Here is a 17797-nt window from a genome sequence, read left to right on the forward strand (position 1 = left end):
ATGCAGGAACTCAACGCAAAAAAAAAAAAAAACAATGAATTACAAAAAAGCCTGCGTCAAGATACCAAAGAACAAAAAGAAAGAATCCTAAACGGTCGCACCATTTAAAATAGCAATATAAGAAAAAAGAAAAAAAGAACAAAACACCACCCAAGATTAAAGTATAAAAGCATATGAGAGGAGTCCTAGTGCAGATGGCCTCATGGAGGGATCTGGGTTGCAGCAAGCGCGTACAAAGAGGGCGACTTCACGGTCCAGTGAGTCGGGCACTTCAGGCTCCAGATAACCGCGTGAGAGGTTCTGCACAAAGAGAGTATCGCGGTGGAGTAGTGTGTGCAGGGCGGCCGCGTCACTTCCCTCCGGGGCGGTGCTGCTCCAGCGCCATGGCAGCCGCCCCAGCAGCATCTCTAGCAGCGAAATGCCGAGCGAAAAGATGTCGGACTGCGGGGTGCAGCGGCCGCCGCGGGCGACCTCCGGGGCCATGTAGAGCGCCGTCCCTCGCAGCGTCATCTCATCAACGGCAGTGCGGGCCATGTCGGCCGCCTCGGAGATGGTCGAGCCAAAGTCCGACAGCTTGCACACACCATCCATCCCAAGCAGCACGTTGTGCGGCTTCACATCACAGTGCACTATCCCAAGCCCATGTAGGTAGTTTAGACCATTTAGAATATCTACAGTAAATCGTCGAGCAACAAGTGGAGTCACTCGTCCAAAGTTTTTTATTACTGTGTGCAAGGAACCACCAGGAACGTACTCCATTATAATAGCAAGGTGTGATTGAACCACACTGCATGAAACATATTGAACAATGTTAGGGTGGCGCAGCTTAGACGCAACATTCATCTCAGCCTCCAGAGACTCTTGCATGATATCACGACGCCGACGTGGGATACACTTGATCGCTACCTGAACGCCATCTTCTGACATACCAAGGAAAACGGTACTAAAAGCACCCTCACTGATCTTTTTCAGTGAACGAATCCACACTTTATGGTTCATATCTGTCAAGGAAATAGGCACATCATCTGCTCCATTACAACCATCGGCAAGAGATTCAATAGATTCAGAAGACTTTGTAGAGAGCTTATACATCTCAAAAAGTGGATCGTCGTTACAACCAGAACCAGCGCCTGACTCTGCGTTATTCTGAAGAAGTGTAGCAGGTGTTCCGCAATGTTTTTGAAGTGTACCAGTATAATCATTCCTGTTAGATGGTGCAGCAGTTTCTGCTGCTAACGCATCTATTGTAGGGATGGTAACATCAAGTATACTATTTTTCAATAGTTCTTTGGAAACAAGAACGTAACTTCTTGAATCATTTTGATAACATCGTTGCTCACATATTTTAATAAGTCTTTGGGCTTGAGGGTCAGAATTTCCTATTCGTTGATAGTGTGTAATTGCCTCCTTATAAGATCCTCTACGCATCGCTGCTAAACCAAGTCGAAAATGTTTTGATGTCCTAATTGTATTTTGAGATGAGGATTGTGGTCTTAACTCTGAAATTACCACAGGAATCGTTGATGATGATAACATCACACAATCAACAGGAAACACCTGGTTCTCCTGTAACTGTGAAGCGGTTCCAGCAGTTGCTGCAATTCGACATCCCAATCTATTTGCAACTTTGGTCAACTCACGTAATCGTGCTAATCCAACTACAACACGAGCGTTTCTCGAATGTGCACCATAAGTCCCCACCAAAAACTCATCTGAATCAACAAGGATTGTAATAGTCTCTTTTTCTTGAGGTGTAAGTCTGTCAAAGAGGGCAAAGGCGAATCGACATCCTTTAATGGAATGCAAAGGAAGTGGTGAATGTGCACCAAAACTTACAAATGTTCCATCAGGTCGCATGTACTCAACGCAGCCATTAAGTTCTGCAGCGCATGCAAGAATATTATGAAAGTATGTATCAAGTGAAGAAGGTTGGGTATCTTCAATAAGTACCATTGTACAGTATCGTCTGACGAATTTATTAGTTCGTTCCTTGAAGATACTACTATTAAGACGCATATCTTGTCGAAATCTAAAAAGTCTATTTTGTTCAATTATTTCAGTCTCACGTGTTACACCTGATTGGGATTTTGCCGATTGTACATGAGTTTTCTTTGGAGATTCACGCCGTCTTTTATGTGACACACGATCACTGATGCCAGTTGGTGCAGCAAGAATAGCCTCTGGGACGAATGATTTAACCATACGAAGTTGTCGGGTAAGTTCTGCATAACCATCTTGAACCTCTTGCACCTCGGCAATACGTGACTTTACCAAGACACTACCATCATTACCAGTGTAACCCCCCTCATCATCATCATCACCGCGAAGTTGGAGGTTTGAGGCTCTTTCAAGTGCAGGCACAAGTCTTCGTAATGGTTTTATCGTGAAATATGCAATCACCGCGGCAAAGAGAGCTACCAATAAAACTGAAAGAGCTGTAATAGTGGCAACAATTGTACGTGCCAAAAAGACTTCACGGAAAAAGTCACCTTGAAGAGTAGTGATACATAGTAAAAGATCAAGGCCAAGGACATCGACAAATCGCACAACTATAGTGTGTGCAGAATCGCCTTGGTAGGAAAAACGAAATTCTTTTCTTCTACGATTTTTCATAAATTCTGTAAAACCACCTCTAGACCGTACTTTGTTGAGTGTCATCATCATTAAAGAATCGTTAACATCGTTTATTTTGAGTGGAGTTACAACATTCTTGCCATTAATGTTCTCTCGGGTTATAGAAGGTTGCATCCAATTATTGGACACAACAATATCCTTTATAGGATCAATTACCATGGCACGTCCATTCTCGCGCAGTGCCCTCCAGAGCAGTCTCACTGTACCCTTGTCAAAGGCTGCTGTTAGCATAGCAACTTCCCAAAATCCCAAGTGATTCTCTGCTCCGAAGGGCACAACATAATCAAAATACATGGATGAAAAGTTAATTCCCTCACTAAACCAACGTTTTCTCCAAGGAACGCCATGAGATCTACTCTCATTCCATGGTAATACAATAGACATATAAGGACCATCACTCCTAGTTAGAGTTGAATATAAACTCATGTTGTATGATGCAAGAGTTTGCAAAGGAACACTATAGTCTACTGTCACTGGGTTAATTTGATAAATAGGTGCTGGTCTCATTCCGTCTAATACAGCACCACCAATTGTACCCTCTCCAAAGTATGCAGCTACGAGTACACCCCACTCCTTATTAGGTGGTTCGGCCGATACAACCAAAAAATAGCTAATAATATCACGGTATATCTCTTTCGACAAAATATTTGCCAAGGCAAACAAGAGTTTTGTCTTATTTTCTGGGAAGAAGGTGTTGTTGTTCCATTCAGCAATAATATAATTTGATGACACACAGTTGATAAGATTTGGTAATTGCAAAAGAGAATTATTGGTTGTAGTTAACAATCCGTTGATTGCTTGAGTCCGAATCAAGCGCGTTGCACGACCTGCAGCATGAAAACCAACAAAATACATGGGAAGAAAACCAATTAATCCAACTATTAATACACCAAAACTCATCACCACAGCAATAAGGACCATTGTACTGATACGGCACCCGTTTTTCTTCGTGCGTTGAGAAGCAACCACATCTTCTTCACTCTCTAACACAGGATGTTCTACCGCCTCAACTACATTGTGGAACATGAAAACCCTCTAATTATTTACTAAAGAATATTTAAATAAGAAGTACTTTAGCTAGCTAATTTTACTTTTTTTAAATGATATCGGTTAACAATAATTCAAAGAGAATATACATTTATAGAGAAAGAGAGAGAGAGAGAGAGAGAACAAATAGTAATATATCAGGCAAAATTCAGCAAAACAAAAAGGAATACAAAATAAAAAAGAAAATTCCATGAAAACTGTACATAGGGAATGAAGAAAAAAAAAAAAAAATGGAAGCAACACGTTTCACGCCGTAAAACCATCATACAATTTGAATTCTTTTTTTGCAAATTATATCATCTACTTGAACCATTTTATTTTTTTCTTCACATCACCATCATTTTAACCAAGAGCAACACAACCACGATAGAATCCGAGTACCATCACAAATCGACCCACCAGTACAACTTAGTGTTTTTTTTTTTTCTTCTTAAGCGCGTCATGAAAAGAAAAAAAAAAGAAGATTCAAACAAAAGAAAGCTTCTGGTTCAAATAATACATTGAAAAAGCAGGATATACTACATCTGTGTCACTTACATTTGGTATATGACCAATGGCCTTCCTTTTCCCGCTCACAACATACAATGTCCGATTGATGGCATCCCAATCAAACTCCAGAACACATCCAGTAGAAAATGGCATCTTGTCACATTTCCACGATCCATATGAATCTCCAGCTCGTGAGATACACCATCCACCAAGTTCTGATATATACTTGTTCCCCATGGATGCTTCCTGTTGTGGACTTAATCGCGGAAGCAGTCCCATCATGAGTCCAGATCCGTCACTACCCTCACCTTGATCAACAACCTTCATCGCCCATTGTCGTTGATTCCCAGATAAAGGCGTCTTGGAACGTAGTGTTACCCACCCACCATTCGTCTCCCTGTATGCCACGGAACTATCAATCACAACACCGGGATGAGGAGTAGAACTATCTATCTCCATAATCTCCAGACCCATTGTTATGACCAGCAGAATTTGGTCACTACAAAAGAAAAAGTAGTATGACAGAACAGAAACCACAGCAGTGAAAAAAAGAGGGGTTCACAAAACCATGATTTAATATCAGACTTCCAAAAAAAAAAAAAAATAATAATAATAATAATAATAATAAATAAAAAATACATTAGTGAAAAAGAAAGCAACAAAGCGACAACACATTAGCCCTTGTGTATGTTTATTTCTTCATCTCATTCTTATTGCGGTTGTTGTTGTTGTTGTTGTTGTTGTTGTAAATCAGAACAATTTAATCTCACCACCCACTCAAGCAACCAGAAGTGCCAACCTATCAAAAATTAGCACCTCAATACCAAAACGAGATACCGATATCAACGGCGCATCAGTTGTGTGTCCAAGCGACCATCCACCATTTTGACGGGCCAATATGTTATTATACCGTGATTTGGGTTGATGATGACTCGCCTTCACATTTTCTCCGTGATTCTGATGTATTGCCGTAAGAGTAAGAGTGGACTCAACTACTACTGCCTGTCCCGCGCGGGCGAGTAAAACAGCTCTTGTTGTTACCCAGTTATCGAAAGCAGTCCCACCTACAACAAAGTCAGGTATTTGTGTCCAATCAAACATGTTATGGCTCATCGCAAAATAATCTTCTGAAAGACTTTGAAAAGGTACTCCAATTGTCCGAAAATTCACTTCCACATCCTTTTCCCAATCGCTTCTCAAAGTCCAATTCACGGGAATATCCACGTTTGTGCGACGCCCAATAGCAAACCAACCTTTAAGAGCAGGATTACGTTGTGCCATTATACGATGATAGTGATGTATTGCATTAATGGAATCTACTGTAGATTGTGAGAAAAGAATATCCATGTTGGAATACATAATAGCCTGCGCATCTGGATATGCCAAACCCACACGCAAAAATAGACCCCGGTATGTTGGTTGTCTAAATTTTTCCTGAATCTCAAAATCCTTTATAATATCTATTTGTTGTCCAACACCTCTTTTCTTATTTTCCAAATTAATTTCTTCAATAAGTTTATGATTTAATGGATCTTCAGATAGAACTACAGGACGAACACCCTCAATAAGTGCCCAATTAAAAAGTGTGCGATTCGCAATCCGCAAAGGGTCATGTGCATTTCCTTCATCCGGTACAAGTGACTTCAGCGGTTTCAAGGTACCAAAGATAATAATTTCCTTCTTTAAATTGTTCCTATGTGTGTCTGCTAATCCCCAGCAAAGGCGAGCAACGGTATCCCAAACTTCACCAGTACTAGGAGAACGACACATCTGATTAGGCTCAACAAACATCTCCCATTCGGTCGCATCACGTAATTCTTTTACATCACACTTTAGATGATCACCAAAGATACGTATAAAACAATGCATAGAGGGAGACCACAAAACCGCAAAACCAGTTTTAGGTGGAAACACAAATTTCCACATCTCCGCGCTTCTCGCCTGTGTGCGGTCCATTCCTACAAATTTGCCAGAATGTACCGATAAAAATAACGTGCTCCATCCCTGAATTGCAAAGGTCCCATTTTTTCGTCCACGAAGAATAGCCAAGGTTTTCTCTGGCACAATGCCATAGACACCGCCTGAGGAGTGACCCAACCAACGTCCATCACCTACTGAACGAAGTCGATAGAAGCTGTCAAGAAGTATTTCATCTAATGATAAGACACGTTTCCATGCGCTTGTATCTTCTAATGGTGATGTACTCAATACATCAGTCTCAGTAGCATGAAGGTGTGGAAGAGCCCCGTTCTTCACTCCCTCAACATCACGAAAACTAAGGGATATGTGGAATACAGCATACATGAGAGTTATAACTGCATATAGAAATCCAATAAGAAGCATCAACCTCCTCCTTCGCCACCGTAAAAAGTACATGGAGGAATAAAGCCTTCAGAAAATGAAATGGAAGCAAGAGAAAATTCCAATGCCTTTAAATATATAACAACATTTCTTCCACTCCACATGTATTTATCATAGATTATCCTTCTTTTTTTTTTATTTCGTTTTTTTTTTTTTTATTCTATATATCCTCCATTTATTTTTCTCAGATTCTAAAAAAAAACAAGAAAAATATCTTGAAGGATAGGCAAAGAAATACGAACCAAATACCTCAAACATTCAAATACAAGAATGTACGAACACCTTCAAGAATATATGAAAAAACACGCCACATATTCTCCTCCATATAGAGCACCCATTTTTTTTTTTTTTTGCTTTCCTTTTCGCTCTTTTCTTTTCTTCTTCTTCTTCAATGTCAAGTGAAAACCACTTTGGAAATGCTGTGTCACCATATCATTTACGTAGAAAGCGGTGGTGTCTGGAGTTGGGTAGAACCCTTGATGCACTGTCGCAAAAAGACCTCATAGCCTTGATTCTTTGGATGTGTCACGAGGTTTAGTAATGTCTGGACAAGTAGAGGATTCGATTGAATCTGCTGTACGACATCAACCTCGTTCATAAGAACGATATTGATAGCTATAACACCTTCTTCCCAAATGTTATACAATCTACGGAGATCAAGAAGGGTATCCACTATGCCAGGGGTGGAATAGACATGACCTTGGGCTGTGGTCCAGAGAGCCGGATCTGCATATGTTATTTCCATCTCCGAAGGAGATGGTAAGTGCTGCCGAAGATCACTTCCAATACACCTCATACTTCTAGGAAGACCCAGTTCATCATGAATACCATCAAATATATTGGGGAGGAGCACATCAACTGTATTTTTCTCTATATTATTATTATTATTATTATTATTATTATTATTATTATTATTATTATTATTATTATCTCCATTAATTTTCTCCTCATTCCCGTTATTTGATATTCCCATACCTAGTGACCTCATTAAATCTGTAGACGTTTTAATCTTGATAAAATGCGGTAACGATAGAGAAAATTCCTGCAGAATATCGCGTAATACTATTAAATGTCCTGACATTAGCGATTTTGTGGCTACATCATCAACAGCTTGTTTCACATCTGGATAATTTATTAAAAGGAATTCAATGGCACAACGTCGTCGTACTGAATCGGGAATAATACCCCCAGAAGGCAATTCTTCAGCTGAAATAATATAAAGTGGATCTGTTTCAGAAAGAGGCATATTTGATGAATTTTGCTGAAAACCAACAGCATTCAAAAACTTCGACCAAACACCAACACCCTCATCTTTACTATCCCCTATTACTGGTATAACTAATTCTGCATGTAGTAAAGATGCGAAGCGTAGTAAATCGTGAATTAAATTAATATTTCGCTGCCATAAAGCAAATACCAATAATTTCGCAGCAGATGTCATAGCGCTTTCCAAAGATTCCATTGGGGTGCTAGTAGTATCGCAAAGAGTTCCATGCATCATTATGACACGCAAAAGGTGAGCTGCTTCTTCAAATCGTTGATTCTCTAAGCATTCACGAAAAAGCTCGAGAGGAGATCCCAAAACATCAAGAACAACTTGCCAGCGAGAGACATCTACCTTTCGTACACAGTTTACAACAATACTATGAAATTCAGAGTATCGTCTTAGAAGCGAAACTGTCGCTTGAACAGCAGATCTTCTATCAAGTTGGTCAATACCAGCTGGTGGAGTTTCATCAATAAGAGTATATAAGTAGTAATCTGCGTTTGGTACAAAAGTATTGTTCGACCTCATACGTTCTAGCCAATAAAAAAGACGATCACTCCAAGCAAGAGGAATAAAAGGAGTTCCAGTTGTCGGTACTTTTTTCCCATTAACTGTTTCTACACTTAATGATTCAAAACGTGTTAAGACTGCTAAAACACGGTAATTGTATAAAATAGGTTTTACCGTCATACGCATAGAAATAATAGGCGGTATTCCAGAAATAGAGCAAAAAACATCGCTCGTACTTGAGGCGGTTAAAAGACAACCATCAAAAGTAGATATACCTATAGGGAGTGAATCAGCGTCAAATTGGCCTATTCGATATTCATCTAATAAAATAAAAGGAGGCAAACCGTCATTTGTACCACGCAAATGAAGAAAACTAATTCCATTATCTCCAAAAACAAGAATTACACCTCCATCTATTGGTACAGAATTATCTATCCAAATTTTATATACACCACTAGAACGAAGTGTTGTAATTGGGAATGGCATCCCAGATTTATCATCTTCTGTATGAAATTCCAAAGACTCACCCTCAGTTACTAGCATCATACTTAGACAAAGTGATACTAATGCATGTGAACCACGTAATACAAACAAAACGAGAGGCAAGGTGTACTCAACTCCATTATGTGATGAAGATAGTGGAGTACGAGGTACTCTCTGATGGCGCAAATGAATAGGATGAATTGCCGTCATTTCAATAGGATTAAGAAAACAATTTGATAATTTAATACGTTTCAATAACTCCAATGATACATCAATGGTAAAATTAGTTGAAGATTTACCTGATGAGATAATGCATCTCCATATTAAGAGTGTATTAGAAGAGTCTAAGACAAGAAGAAAAATATCAGGACCCTCATCATGGCATTCACAGATTTGTAACGGCATCCTTTCTAAAGGTAGATGTACCAAAAGGGCTTTTGTATCCAAATAACGATGAGCATAAATACGAAGAGCATAACTGCGTGTGTAAACCATTCGGACAGGAAGAACTACAGCTAAACTGTGAAGCCACAAAGGTTGAGCCACACATACCATCTCTCTCTCTTGTTTCTTATCACGAAGGGTATGCCATCGTCTCATAATACGGTCAAAAATCACAAAACCTTTTTTTCCTGCAAGTACTATAGCCGCTCCATCAGGGCTTACAGCACCAAAGATAAGAGGATAATTCTCAATTGCATATTGTGAGTGAATATTAACTACATCATTAAATGTTACACCATCTTCAGAAGGTGAATGCCCACAAAAACGCACTATTTCATTATTAAATGATATAATAGGTGTAAAATAACCTTTTAAATCACCAACAGGACTTGAAATAATCTCACTAAATTCAAATGATCTAAAGGAAGTTTGTTGTGGTTCAATTAAAAATAATTGATGATTGTGATTATTCCATGAAAGAGAAATACACCCTTCTACAACACAACGTTGTGAATGAGAGGCAAGTACAGACGAGTATACGCATACACTACTGTAATGAACTACTACTACACCACCGTGATAAAATCCAACACAGAGAAGCTCTTCATTAGGACTCCACTGAAGATCACCAATTGGTCCAAGTCGTCCAACGTCTTTTAAACATTTTAGACCATTCCAAAAAGGTTTTAAAGAGAGGTCTTCATTAATAGATTTGCAAACAACATCACCAGCATGTGTGGTCATTACGATAAGTGAATGTTTGGAATTAATTGCTACACGAGCAGCAGAAGCAGCTATACTACACTTACCAGAGAATATTATTTCATCATTTGTGAAATCACTTCCCACATTATTACGGGCAAGAATGACATTTCCATTTGATAGCAAAAAGGTCGTCAATTTAAGTTGAAGAGAGTAGTATACATCCACTATAGTTCCTGTAAGAATTTCGCCACGTGCCACACGCGAGTTTGATTCCATGTTATCTTTCCCTGTTTCATCTGAACGAGTAAAGAAATGTGTCTCTTTACTTAAAAAATGACAAGTCCATGTGTGTAAAAGTTTCTGTCGAAACCAGCCAAGTACACATACAACTCCAGATGTTGTACATGCAAAGAAACAGTTCGAGCCTCCGGCAGTTAATGATGTTATGATACCAGTCTCTAAACGTTCCTCGTTGGTTAAATGTACGCGAGACGCAAAAGAACCCACGTGAAGAAAATGTTCACGGTAACCAGGCGTAAGAACTTCTGCATTTTTCACATCAATACTAATTTCAAAGAAAAGAATGCGTCTTTGTAGAGTAGCAACAACCAAATTCTCTCCTTTAGGGTGCCAAAGAAGATGCGTCGCTGGATTTTCATCAAGAGTGGTGCCATTAATAATCACTGATCCCAAATAAATAGCATTGTGGGTAGATGTCCAGAAGTGTAACTGTCTCTGGGAAAGCAATACAATACAATTCCCAATTGGACTCGCTGACACCACCACTGCACGCTCATCACATTCATATTTATGCGAATTCAGAGAGTAAAGTTCTGGTGACCCACTGGGAAAGTGCATTTCATATGAAACTTAGACAAGCCTATGGAGTAAAAGAGAAGTCATGTAATAAAGAAACAGTAAATATGCCAAATATTTAACAACAACAACAACAACAAAATAATAATAATAATAATAATAATAATAATAATAATAATAATAATAATAATAATAATAATAATAATAATAATAATTTTTTTTTTAGCACAAGAACCCAAAAAGATTTTAAGAAAAGTAAATTTTTAGAATAGATGAATAGAGCAGTACGTATATCTTTTAGAGTCATTATGCATCAATCTGTCGTCATAACAGAAGGAGTGGCGTCCAAGCTACCAGTTCCACCACTAGAGTGCGTAACGGAAGGGCGAGAAGAATCTTGTTCACGCATTCTTTTTCGTCGTGCTGTAATCATATTATCAATTTTTGCCATCCCTGTGTTTTTTCGCATCACAGCCAAGGCATCTATCATGACATTGATGATACCGTCACGGCGGTCCACTGAGGTACAGGTAAAACCCGCACTATACGCCTCTAATTGACCAGCACCATCAGCAGCAATATATACAAGTGCCTCCGCTACTTCATCAGGTGAGGCCTTCGTGCAAAGTGGTGTCACAAATGAGAGGAGGAATAGACGGTGAGCACATTCCGAAACCTTTGTGTGACCTTCCGGTACTAACTCAAGAATACGCTTAATTGGGTGAATTACTTGAAAATTAAAACCCAACGTATGACATAACAATAACTCCATCTCTAGCAACATACGACGCCATCCCTCTGCTTCTTCACTTTTTTCATCAACTTCAAACACAAGTGAAATAACCTGATTAAGACGCACCTTGTAATGTTCTACTTTACTTGCCAAAAATACACATGACGCTGATAGAACAATTTCGTCAAACTTTTTTAATTCATGATGACTCAGAAAAGTATGCCAATAAACCATAGAGGTTGCAACAACAGTCTCATCAAGTTTAAGACTTTCTACTACATATCGTGTCATATTGTACGCCTTGGCAGCAATGCGATAATACGCTTTTCCAACATGTAACAAAGAATTTGGACTACTCACTACTACAGTCGTTGGTGAACTGCAAAGAGGTGATGACCACAACGGTGGTCCCCCAGCTTCCATCGTTCTCTTTATTTTATTTTCCTAATGTTGTCCACAAACACAACATAGGAAAATAAGATAAAGAGACACCACAAAAAAAGAAAAATATGAAAAAAAGAAAAAACAATGTATGATCATATCCCAGAATAAATTGGGTATATGCCCACCGGAAAAAAAAAGCGCAGAAGCACACAATCAAACATATATATACATATATATATATATATTTTTTGTAAGAAATTATAAACAAACAAAACAAAAAAAAACAGTTATTTCCTGTTCGTTATTGCAAGAACAAGCACTACTTTGAGTGGCTCTTCTTAAAGTTATGGGCGGCCATGAGCAGCTTCGCGCTTTCCGCACGGGCCTTCTCCTTCTCCAGAGAGCGAGTTGAGAGAGAGACGCGCAGCTTCTTGCCGCGGAACTCCGTACCGTTCCTCTCCTTCACCACCTTCTGTGCGGCAGCAGGGGAGTCAAGGTAGACGTACGCGTAGTTATTGCGGTACGTGCGCAGGCGCAGCACCTTCATGCCAGTAAAGAGCTCACGGATCTGCTTATCCGTGGTAGATGTGCGGAAGATAGGAGAGAGAAACACCACAGAAGAGTTCTCGTGTGGGTCCGGCTTTGGGCTTGTCTTGGCAGGCACAACAGTCACCACGTTCCCCATCACCACCTTCTCGTTGAAGAGGTCAATAGCCTTCTTCACGGCGGCAGCGTTCTCAAAGAAAACGATGGCGTAGCGGCGACGGCGCACCTGTGCACTCACGACATTACCAGCAGCGCTGAAGATCTCCTTGGCGTCACTCACAGATCCCTGACCCCAGTTCTTCACGTAGACACCGTTGTGTCCACCAGCCGCAACGCGTGGCTTTGTCTCCTTTGCGGGGGCCTTGGGCGCGGCAGCGGCGGCCTTAGGGGCAGCAGCAGCGGCCGGCTTGGGTGCAGCCTTCGCGGCGCTCTTCTTCTCGGTCTTTGGCGCAGGGGCCTTTGCAGCAGCCTTAGCGGGCATCCTTAAGTCTTTCTCTCTTTTTTTTTTCTTTCTTACTCGAAGTTCGAGGTAGAAGTGCTGTTTAGTTGCTGTTTAATTACATGAAAAAGAGCAAAAAAAAAAAAAAGCAAAAATGCAGTATGTTACTCGTGGAAATTTTAATATATTATATTTACCGTTAAAGAACATTAGCTAAAGTTGAGAAAAAGAAAAATAGAGACCAAGGCACTAGCAGAGAATCTCTCTGCGGCACGCTGCCACAACCACAACATACAACTTCTCTTCCCCGCCAGGAACCTGTACAACTTGCGGCCAAACAAAGACCCTGAGGTTCGGCACCAGACCTACAGAGCGCAGTTCCTCTCGCCCTCTGTCAACAACATGTGCCTCAAAATGAGGAGGAAACAACGCCACAGGACCACGAAAGCATTCAAAAGGAAAAGATCGTCCCGTAATACCAACGAGTTTCACACAACATTCTCGCAGACCCCAATGCTGGGCCAATATCAAAGCAACGGGATCAACTAATTTCCCATACGTTTCCTGGATATTTAAAATGTCAGCCGAACTCATTGCAGTAGGTTTGCAATTGGGCATCCATCTAGCGCCAAATTGTGGAAACCGCTTTGTAACACGATCCACTTCTCCCACATCCACAACGTCAATACTCAGAGAAAATGGTGCATCAATTGGCCACGTCACCGCAGCACCTACTAGATCTTCGTGAGCTAGTGAAAGCATAAGACCATAATGTCTCGCATCATCTCGACTACCAACAAAATCAATGGGAAACCGCAACGCAGATGAAAGTGCTGCAGAAGCCGCCAAACGTGAGAGAATGTAGGGATTCCGGTGGTTTGGATGCAACTGATCAGCTCGACGTCTCAGCTCCAAAGATACGCGGTCATTCACCACAGGAAAAATGGCCAAGAAGGCCTCCATCATGGAAGCATCAGCCGCCATAACCTGCAGCCTCCGAAGACTCATGTGGGGCCACGCATAAATAAAAAATAAAAAAAAACCCAACTACAAAGAGCACAACAAAAGATACACGCAGCCTACTAGTAGAAAAAATAAAGAAAAAAAAAACAATAATTACACAAAAAGAAATACTTCATAAAGAAGTACTCGTTAAACATTATAATCACAGCACTCTATCCCATTTTACCTATAAAGAAATGTTTAAACACACAAAAAAAAGAAAACAAATTAAAAAGCAATCCTTCCTCTTCTACTTTGAGTGGCTCTTCTTAAAGTTATGGGCGGCCATGAGCAGCTTCGCGCTTTCCGCACGGGCCTTCTCCTTCTCCAGAGAGCGAGTTGAGAGAGAGACGCGCAGCTTCTTGCCGCGGAACTCCGTACCGTTCCTCTCCTTCACCACCTTCTGTGCGGCAGCAGGGGAGTCAAGGTAGACGTACGCGTAGTTATTGCGGTACGTGCGCAGGCGCAGCACCTTCATGCCAGTAAAGAGCTCACGGATCTGCTTATCCGTGGTAGATGTGCGGAAGATAGGAGAGAGAAACACCACAGAAGAGTTCTCGTGTGGGTCCGGCTTTGGGCTTGTCTTGGCAGGCACAACAGTCACCACGTTCCCCATCACCACCTTCTCGTTGAAGAGGTCAATAGCCTTCTTCACGGCGGCAGCGTTCTCAAAGAAAACGATGGCGTAGCGGCGACGGCGCACCTGTGCACTCACGACATTACCAGCAGCGCTGAAGATCTCCTTGGCGTCACTCACAGATCCCTGACCCCAGTTCTTCACGTAGACACCGTTGTGTCCACCAGCCGCAACGCGTGGCTTTGTCTCCTTTGCGGGGGCCTTGGGCGCGGCAGCGGCGGCCTTAGGGGCAGCAGCAGCGGCCGGCTTGGGTGCAGCCTTCGCGGCGCTCTTCTTCTCGGTCTTTGGCGCAGGGGCCTTTGCAGCAGCCTTAGCGGGCATCCTTAAGTCTTTCTCTCTTTTTTTTTCTTTCTTACTCGAAGTTCGAGGTAGAAGTGCCTGTGTATTTTAATAGGGGGGGGGGTGAATAAGAGACAAAAAAGAAAAATCATACCAAAGAGGACAAATTAATGATGGTCAGTTTCTTTTTTTTTTTTGTGTGTGATACCAGAAATGTCCACAAAAACACAAACAGGAAAGAAAAAAAAAGAGAAATACCAAATCACGACATGAGAAAAAAAGAGAAAAGATTTTAATAGTTACTTCCCTATGGACAATAATGCTATTTTCGTGCTTTTTCATGGTTCTCAAGGAACCAATCAACAGAACGTTTTATGCCTTCATTCATTGGTGTAAACTTAAAGTTAGGTAGGTACCGTCGAAGTTTGCTGTTGTCGGCCGTTTTTTTAAATTGACCGTCTGCCTTGGAAGTGTCAAATACAATCTCTCCTTTGAAGTCCATCGCTTCAGCAATCATCTTGACCACATCCGCGATAGATACTTCATCGCTTTCACCAACAGAAAGAATAATGGGTTCGACTTCAGTGTACTCACGAAGTACCCATATCATCAACTCCGCCAGATCTTCGCTATATATAAACTGACGAAGTGGTTTGCCTGTACCCATCACTGTCATTGATTTGCCACTCTGTTTTGCCAAATAGAATTTATGAATAAGACCAGGCACGACATGAGAATCTTCCAAGTTATAATTATCATAGGGACCATATATATTTGTAGGAATAACACAAGTAAAATTACACCCATATTCATTACGGTAAGCACGGTTCATAACATCCATCATACGTTTTGCGTATGCATATGCCTCATTTGAGGAGTGTGGAGGCCCATCATGTAGCATGGTCTCATTGATAGGGTAAGTAGTCTTGTCTGGAAATATACAAGTGGATAGACAAGAAACGAGTTTACTTACACCGTAGATGCGACAGCATTCAAAAACATTGTTATTTATAGCCACATTGTCAAGCCACATTTCAACAGGATGTTTCATATTTTTAAATAGACCACCAACCTTGGCGGCCAAATGAATGACGTGTGTAGGCTTATATTTCTCAAAGGCGGCTTTGGTCGCTTCCATTGATCTTAAATCTGCTTCTTTACTGGAAAGAAATACCCATTGTTCATCCGCACGTGGATTGCGTTTTTGTACGGTTTCGATAGCCTTTCCGACCAGACCACTTCCTCCAGTAACAAGAACAACACTCTTAGACATTGTTTGTTTGTTTTTTCAAAGAGCTTCTTTTTACACGAAGATGTTTTCTAAAACAAAGAAAAAAGAGAGAAAGAGAAAGAGAAAGAGAGAGAGAGAGAGAGAGAGAGAGAGAGAGAGAGAGAGAGTGTGTGTGTGTGTGTGTGAATTGAAGCAAGAAGAACAGAGGGGGAAAGAGAGTGAAAGATGCATATGGAGGATTCAAAAACAAATAAGTTATACAACCCTCATTTAAAAATTAGGTGGGATAAAAAAGCACTCTAGTTCATACACACGCACACAGAGAGAGAGAGAGAGAGAGACCCAGAAAAAAAAAAAAAAAAAAAAAAAAAAAACGAGACGCCTACCGGCCTGTTCTTCTCTTTTACATACTCAACCAGAATCTTGAACTATTCATTGCTTTGCACGACAATCCCACTGGGCAAACTTTTCCCACATAATCTCCCTCGACTTCATTGAAGATTCTTTTTCTTCACGTAGACGTGATGCGACAGCGGCTACGGCGCGTTCCATCTTCAATGCAGTTTGGTTGAAACGTGGGTCCTCGCTGAAGGGATCCAGCACGCGCCTTATCTCCTCCTCCATTTCCCGCAATACATCCTCATCGGAGAGCAACGGCCCACACATGGTTGACCCACCGTTCTCCTTGTTTTCTTCATTTTCATTCTCACTTTCCTCTATTTCATTCATATTCTCAATTTCAATCTCACGCTGCGCCGCTGCCACTACTAATTCGTGTTCGTGGGCAACGTGGAACACTCCTTCAATTTCACACCACGCAGTTGACTCGCTGGCGCAAACAACGTCCCGCATACGCTCCTCTGTAGAAATTAGTTCTTCCTGTTGGACACGCCATTCACGTCGTAATTCCCGCAGTCGTTCCATCTCTGCAGCACGCCTCAATTCCCATTCTTTTGTCAATCGATCGCGAACCTCACGGTTTTCATCCATACGATCTGTCAAAACTTTAACACAGCTCTCTAAATGTTCCTTTTTCTCCCTTCTTATCGCTTCTCTCTCTTGAGCCTCAGCTTTTTCACCCCCTTCGCCCCACGCTTCTACAACACGGCGCTCTTCTGTAAAGACGGGACGTTCATCCAAGTAAGTTAGCTGAGGAAGTTGGAGAATCATGTTGCGTCTGTATCCCTTAATTCCACGAATAGCGGGGTTACCATGAAAATAGATGACACTCACTTTTGGTAACCGCGTAAAGAACTCTACTGGGCCAACATGGTCCTCATCTATCTCTATCTTATTAAAGGAAAGATCTACACTTGTTAATGTCTCACTAATACCCCATAAATCGCTGCAAGCATCTAAGCTACCAATGTGATTATGTGATACCTGAAGAGTCTCTAAAAGGGGGCATGCATTTGCAATACCCTCAAGTGAAGTCAAGTAGTTGTGAGATAAATTAATTACACGTAGATTACCCAAAACGGCGAGGGAAGAAATTGATGTAATAGTATTATTCTGAACAAAAAGTGAGACAAGCTGTTGTAATGCCTCTAATCCAGTAAGCTCAGATATAGCATTTTGCTCCAGCCAGAGAACTTTTAAGTTTACATAATCATCTAAGTTTTCAATGCGTAGAAATCCTCGACATTGAAGGAATAATTGGTCATTGAGGCGCGGTGCCGCATATCCACCATTGCCTTTGCAGGCGGCAACCAATACCTCTCTCGTCATTTCCGCCATGACCAGAAATATATTTTTTTTTTCTTTTGGGGATTTCTTTTTTTTTTTTTTTT

At 41.0% G+C, this 17797-nt stretch overlaps 10 protein-coding genes across 10 annotated transcripts; all 10 read right to left on the minus strand.

The window, feature by feature from the left end:
- Window positions 1–156: 156 nt before the first annotated feature.
- Window positions 157–3660, minus strand: TM35_000172880 (MAP protein kinase; the record flags this gene model as incomplete). Its single annotated transcript, XM_029026367.1, has 1 exon — window positions 157–3660. The coding sequence occupies one exon, from the start codon at window positions 3658–3660 to the stop codon at window positions 157–159; it is 3504 nt and encodes a 1167-aa protein (XP_028882482.1).
- A 486-nt stretch (window positions 3661–4146) lies between these two features.
- Window positions 4147–4644, minus strand: TM35_000172890 (putative ubiquitin-protein ligase; the record flags this gene model as incomplete). Its single annotated transcript, XM_029026368.1, has 1 exon — window positions 4147–4644. The coding sequence occupies one exon, from the start codon at window positions 4642–4644 to the stop codon at window positions 4147–4149; it is 498 nt and encodes a 165-aa protein (XP_028882483.1).
- A 303-nt stretch (window positions 4645–4947) lies between these two features.
- Window positions 4948–6513, minus strand: TM35_000172900 (uncharacterized protein; the record flags this gene model as incomplete). Its single annotated transcript, XM_029026369.1, has 1 exon — window positions 4948–6513. The coding sequence occupies one exon, from the start codon at window positions 6511–6513 to the stop codon at window positions 4948–4950; it is 1566 nt and encodes a 521-aa protein (XP_028882484.1).
- Window positions 6514–6967: 454 nt separating this feature from the next.
- TM35_000172910 (uncharacterized protein) lies at window positions 6968–10798 on the minus strand (the record flags this gene model as incomplete). The annotated part of the gene is made up of 1 exon (XM_029026370.1): window positions 6968–10798. The coding sequence occupies one exon, from the start codon at window positions 10796–10798 to the stop codon at window positions 6968–6970; it is 3831 nt and encodes a 1276-aa protein (XP_028882485.1).
- Window positions 10799–11069: 271 nt separating this feature from the next.
- TM35_000172920 (cyclin 9) lies at window positions 11070–11912 on the minus strand (the record flags this gene model as incomplete). The annotated part of the gene is made up of 1 exon (XM_029026371.1): window positions 11070–11912. One exon carries the CDS (start codon window positions 11910–11912, stop codon window positions 11070–11072), a length of 843 nt encoding a protein of 280 aa, XP_028882486.1.
- A 280-nt stretch (window positions 11913–12192) lies between these two features.
- TM35_000172930 (putative NRBD1) lies at window positions 12193–12900 on the minus strand (the record flags this gene model as incomplete). Its single annotated transcript, XM_029026372.1, has 1 exon — window positions 12193–12900. The coding sequence occupies one exon, from the start codon at window positions 12898–12900 to the stop codon at window positions 12193–12195; it is 708 nt and encodes a 235-aa protein (XP_028882487.1).
- Window positions 12901–13107: 207 nt separating this feature from the next.
- On the minus strand, window positions 13108–13866 carry TM35_000172940 (uncharacterized protein; the record flags this gene model as incomplete). Its single annotated transcript, XM_029026373.1, has 1 exon — window positions 13108–13866. One exon carries the CDS (start codon window positions 13864–13866, stop codon window positions 13108–13110), a length of 759 nt encoding a protein of 252 aa, XP_028882488.1.
- Window positions 13867–14110: 244 nt separating this feature from the next.
- Window positions 14111–14818, minus strand: TM35_000172950 (putative NRBD1; the record flags this gene model as incomplete). The annotated part of the gene is made up of 1 exon (XM_029026374.1): window positions 14111–14818. The coding sequence occupies one exon, from the start codon at window positions 14816–14818 to the stop codon at window positions 14111–14113; it is 708 nt and encodes a 235-aa protein (XP_028882489.1).
- Window positions 14819–15098: 280 nt separating this feature from the next.
- On the minus strand, window positions 15099–16049 carry TM35_000172960 (GDP-L-fucose synthetase; the record flags this gene model as incomplete). The annotated part of the gene is made up of 1 exon (XM_029026375.1): window positions 15099–16049. One exon carries the CDS (start codon window positions 16047–16049, stop codon window positions 15099–15101), a length of 951 nt encoding a protein of 316 aa, XP_028882490.1.
- A 390-nt stretch (window positions 16050–16439) lies between these two features.
- Window positions 16440–17744, minus strand: TM35_000172970 (Leucine-rich repeat-containing protein ODA7; the record flags this gene model as incomplete). Its single annotated transcript, XM_029026376.1, has 1 exon — window positions 16440–17744. One exon carries the CDS (start codon window positions 17742–17744, stop codon window positions 16440–16442), a length of 1305 nt encoding a protein of 434 aa, XP_028882491.1.
- Between the last annotated feature and the right edge of the window lie 53 nt (window positions 17745–17797).

Source organism: Trypanosoma theileri (assembly GCF_002087225.1).
Source record: "Trypanosoma theileri isolate Edinburgh chromosome Unknown TM35_Tth_17_V1, whole genome shotgun sequence".
Classification (NCBI taxonomy): Eukaryota; Euglenozoa; class Kinetoplastea; order Trypanosomatida; family Trypanosomatidae; genus Trypanosoma; species Trypanosoma theileri.